Here is a 5,217-nt window from a genome sequence, read left to right as displayed (position 1 = left end):
CACCACGGCTTATATCAAGGATGAGTCAATTTTCTTAGAGTTAAAGCTTCAGGTTTGCTTACAATATTTTATCAGTATCTGAGATGTTTGGTTCCCACTACTAGAACAGAATTCTATTCAGCCAATTGCTGTTAATGGTACATTATTTTACATTTTACCTCTGAGGCAAGTTACCCGTCAATAGAAATTGTCACATTTTCAGGGTCAAAGTCTATTTGCTCTGGGCAAAGTAAAAGATTATGAGTGGGGTTTTTTGGATGCTTTCACCAGGTATATAATTTATATCTGATGTTCGACCAAGCGTGTCAGGCTTTAAATCTACCACATCTTTCTATGGCCCCTCCTTTGGATGACCCGCCAGACAAATTCCACAACAATGAGGTCCAAGCTTCCATTTCAGCTGCACTACGTCCTAAGGATATTGGGGCATCCTTGCAAACAGAGAATTTTCTATGGGGGTGAGGCCTCCAACCCTTGGCCCCTTTTGTGAGTTTCAAGTTCCTTTTGTACAAAAATCACTGATCCATCGCATTTGTTTTATCCGCAGATCTAGGGGTCATCTATAACAAAGGGGACGGTGGTCCCAAATGCCGCATGTGAGCCATGTTGTGTTGGTTATTTCGCTTAGTTTTGCTCGCGTGGTTTTTGTGGCAACACAGGAGCAGCAGTACAGTAGTAGTGAATGCAGTGAAAATTGCAGCCACATTGAAATTCTCACGTTTATAAGGACGGACAGCATAAGTTCACTGACTTCTGACTAAATAAGATTTGATCACTTTACTGTATTATTATTACTCTAAAGATAGTATGGAGTACTTCTTTGACCATGCCAGGCCACATATAGTTTCTGGAGATCAACTCCATTGTTCATTGCCACCCAGGGTGCCCAGCCACTGGAGTGTCATGATGTCTATCTATTGCCTTGATCTTGCGGACTCAGGCACGTAGATTTTGTCTTTAAAATGGAAGAGCCCGACTTCCCATAAATAATTTTCATTGCCATCAAGTTGCACTTTCTCTTCTGAGGAGATGTCTTTCTTGAAGACTTCCAGAAGATCAGAATCATGCCCAATTATAATATTGGCAACCCTTGATTGATCTATCAAGGTAACACCTTCGTTGTCATCTTTGATGCCGTTGGCATAATCCTCTCTTCTGGACAAAGCGTCCGCTTTCCCCATAGAGCTTCCAGGCTTATGAATTAATTTATAATCAAACCTTGACAAGTATACCACGTAGCGGGCCTGTCTTCGGTTCAAGTCTCAGGCCGTCATAAAATACTCCAGATTTTTATGATCGGTCCAAATTTCAAATTGGTGTCTAGCACCTTCTAAGTAGTGCCGCCAGTGCTTTAGAGCTCTAATGATGGCCAGCATCTCTTTGTTGTAAATTTGATAGTTGCGCTCTGTAGGCGACAGACTATGTGATAAATAGGCATAAGGCCTCCAAAGATCGTCAGGGCATTTAATTGACAAAACAGCCCCAGTAGCAAAATCAGAAGAGTTGGTTTCTAGCCGGAACTCTTTGTCTAATTCTGGAAATGCTAATATGGGTGCTGTCGTAAACACCTGCTTAATCTTATCAAAAGCTTCCTATTCCTTGGCGCCCCAGTGCCAAACAATGTCCTTTTTAGTGAGATCGTTCAATGGTCTCGTGATTTTGTTGCGAAGTTTTTGATAAACCTTCGGTAGAAATTGCCTAAGCCAAGGAAGGCCCTAACTCCTTTGACACAAGTAGGTTCTGGCCACTCCAAAATAGCTTGAACTTTCTCAGGATCCATCCTGATTCCGTTCTGGCCTATGATCATACCAAGGAAGTCTACTTCCTTCACTTTAAAATTACATTTTTCGGGTTTGACGAATAGTCCCGTTCCTGTAAGCATCAAAGGACTTCTTGCACGATCCTGTCATGCTCAGCCTCATCGTCCGACTTTGTAAATATTAATAAATTGTCAATGTAAATGACAACACAGTTCTCCATATCCGCAAAGATCTCGTTCATCATGCTCTGAAAGGTCGCCGGTGAATTGGTCAACCCAAAGAACATGACGAGGGGCTCAAAGGATCCTTGGTGGCATGTGAACGCGGCCTTCCAAGCATCTGTCTCTTTGATTTGTACGTTATTGTACCCTCATCTGAGATCCATCTTTGTCAAGATTTTGGTGCCAGCCAATTTGTCTACTAGCTGACTGATCAAAGGCAGCGGATACGCGTTTTTAACCGTGTGCTCATTCACCTAACAATAGTCCATAATCATACACTTCTTACCATCCTTTTTAGGAATAAAGAACACCGGGGACGTCATAGGGCTTTTGGAAGGCCTAATGTAACCCTTCCTAAGCTGTTCATCTATAAAACTTGAGACCTCATCTCTTTCTGGAGCAGAGAGGGGAATCATGTGTCCTTTTCTTGGTTTGAAGGTGTCTTTCAAATCTATAGCATGGTCCCAAGGCTTGGCCTCTGGGAAACACTCTGATTTGTGTTTTGAAAAGACTTTCCAGAAGCCATGGTACTCGGGAGGTACCAGCCTCTTAATTTCTTCTTTGGGTTTCACCTCATCATTGTCATCATCGATCTTTTCTAACGATCTGAGCTCATAAATGTGACCAGTGTTTCTCTTTTCAATACGCTCATTTTGATGAACATGATTTGGTTTACCCAAATTTACACACTCCTGAGGACAACGTGACAATGTGACAACCCCTTTCTGCCAGTCGATCTCAGGATTGTGTTTAAATAGCCAGGTCCAGCCTAAGATTAAATTAATCTTCCCTAGTTGGGTAGCTTCGGCGGTGACTTGTTCTCTGTGTCCTTGGTATTCGACCACAAAAGAACATTTGTGCATGATGCAGCCACCCGCGTTAAGCGTACCGTCAATATTATAGACGGGAATAGATACATCTAATTTTACAAGGTGGAGTCCGATTTGCTCCGCCCAGACCTGATCTATGAAAATTCCGTTAGCGCCTGAATCAAGCAGGGCGCTGGTTGGGTGTACTGTGCCCCGGGCAAGGTTTTCCACACCAACGTCTAAATGGATCTCTTTTTCAAATAAATATGTGCGCATCAACACACGCCTTGGGATTTCGGGAAAGGGTGGCTCCAACGAAGAAGAAAGGGTATCAAAAGTTACATGTTTTTCTATTTTATTTTTACCAGAATCAAGCACCCTAGTGTTTGTCTCGCCGGGGCCACGCTCCAAGGGAGACGCTGGTGCAGCGGTAGTATCATAAATATCACAGTCACATTGCTTCATACAAGTACATACTTCAGATAACAAATTTAAAAATCTATTTACAAATTGGGGAGCCATCCCCGTCTTTCCGTTATTGCTCCTGCAACACCCCAGAGCAGGGGCCACTTTGTTGTGGTTTACTTCATTGTTTCGTGGAGCGAAGGCACCCAAGTGACCTAAGCTCCGAACTCTTTTCCCTGAGCCTTCATTTCATAGACCTGTTGGTCATAGAAGAAGGCCCAGATTTTGTTGTATGAACGACCGGCCAGAGTCTGGAGCCAATCGTCCGGTGTCTCGGACTCTAATTGGCGCGCCTGGCGCCCTTGGTTATTTTTTTGTTGAGCGGCCTGCACTCCGTTTCTGCAGTCACGTGCCATGTGCCCCTCCTGCCCACAGTTGAAGCAGGTGAATCTGCGCTTCTGTCCGCCCTGGACCGCACTAATTTCCATTGGAGCACCCCGACCTGGTTGCAGCCCAAACGGCTGGAACCCGTGAGAGTGTTTATTTTGGTTTGATGACCCAGGGCGCCTCTGGGATTCGTTGTTTTTGGTGGTGGACCCGCCACCTTGGTGCATTTGGTAAAGCTCCATGGCTCTACTGATTCTTCGTACTTCCTCAGCCACCAGGGCCAAGTTCTCGTTCCTTGTATCCTGCAAGTAGATCCGTTCTGCAATGCGAGGGTTCACATTGCGTTCCAGCAGTTCTACTGCGTGTTCATTACCTAAGCCCCCTTGGATAGAGAGGGCCAGGAACCGGGTAACATAATCATCCATCCTCATATTTCCTTGTTTGAAGGAACGGTTCTGCTGATGCGCCCAGTCACGCTCAGCTTACGGTTTGAAATATTTTTCAATCTCTTTCTTGAGATCGTCCCAGGTGGGCCACACTCCCGCAGTGTAGCACTCCTGAAGTCTTACTTGGGTGTATCAACCCGCCACAGGTCCTTTTAGGCGAGATAGCACCGCAGTGGCTACCACAAAATTGTTGGCAAACACGTCCCAGTTTGCCTTGACCCAAATCTGGAGCTTGATCCACCATTCAGCAAATCGCGCTCTGTCTCCTTCGAAGGCGCCGGGGTCAGCGACGACTTCGACTTTCTTGTTGAACTTTTTCTCTACCAAGGGGGTTGCCACAGGAGGGTTATTCGGCAACTCGGCGAGTTGCGAGGTCAATGTAGCAATCTGTGCATGCATAGCATGCAGCAGACTGTTCATATCTTGTTGCGATGACATGTCGACTTGTTCTCTTTGGTAAAGTAAAAAAAAGGTAACTGGGGGTCCCCACTTGCTATCTGCGGATCAACCTCTTCCCAGCTGAGTATCAGATCTCAATCTCCGACTACCCACACTATAGTATTTGAAAATCATATAAAAAGTATATGTATTAAACCCTGGTCCGAACGGTTGTCAGGGGGTGGTCCACTTATTAAGCTGTCAACCATTCTCCAACTGGCGGAGGCAAGTGCCCAGCCTGGTCAGAGGAAAACAAAGAAGAAGTTTTGTATGTAAATTCTAATCAACAGAGGTTCCACACCAACTGCTGAGCTATAGTACTTCCCTTAACGCTGGGGGCCGCGTATCACAGGTTTTGGTTCATCTCCCAGAGCACTACAAGGCCGTTGCCAAGAGCGCACCTATCTGCTATGCGGGATATTCCCAACCAATAACCAAATCTCCTTCACCCTGGAGTCCGGGTGCCCAGTGGGACTTTTTGCGCAGTTGTGCGAGAGAGTAGAAGAGCGAGTCCTAATGTAACAACCAAGAGTTAGTTACTCTGGCGCACACAGGAACACACTATAAAGAAAATGAAGAGGGAGTGGTTACCCCTTAGGCTGCAGAGAGTTTGTTGGTATACAACAGGAGGACTCGCTGAGGAGTCTCCTGGATCTATTGGGGTATATATACTAATACAGAGTGTTTGTACTTATGTACTGTACAGTTGATAAAGTTAGTGGCTGATGATGTCATGGGGCCTAGCCCGCAT

At 45.3% G+C, this 5,217-nt stretch overlaps 1 protein-coding gene across 1 annotated transcript; it reads right to left on the bottom strand.

Annotated features, from left to right (window-relative positions):
• Positions 1-3,410: 3,410 nt before the first annotated feature.
• On the bottom strand, positions 3,411-4,466 carry SERLADRAFT_432548 (uncharacterized protein; the record flags this gene model as incomplete). The annotated part of the gene is made up of 3 exons (XM_007312712.1): positions 3,411-4,008; positions 4,069-4,139; positions 4,197-4,466. The coding sequence occupies 3 exons, from the start codon at positions 4,464-4,466 to the stop codon at positions 3,411-3,413; spliced, it is 939 nt and encodes a 312-aa protein (XP_007312774.1).
• Positions 4,467-5,217: the final 751 nt, after the last annotated feature.

This window comes from Serpula lacrymans (assembly GCF_000218685.1).
Source record: "Serpula lacrymans var. lacrymans S7.9 unplaced genomic scaffold SERLAscaffold_1, whole genome shotgun sequence".
In the NCBI taxonomy this organism is placed as follows: domain Eukaryota; kingdom Fungi; phylum Basidiomycota; class Agaricomycetes; order Boletales; family Serpulaceae; genus Serpula; species Serpula lacrymans.
The sequence above is the reverse complement of the archived record's forward strand: the minus strand, read 5'-3'. Positions and strand labels throughout refer to the sequence as shown.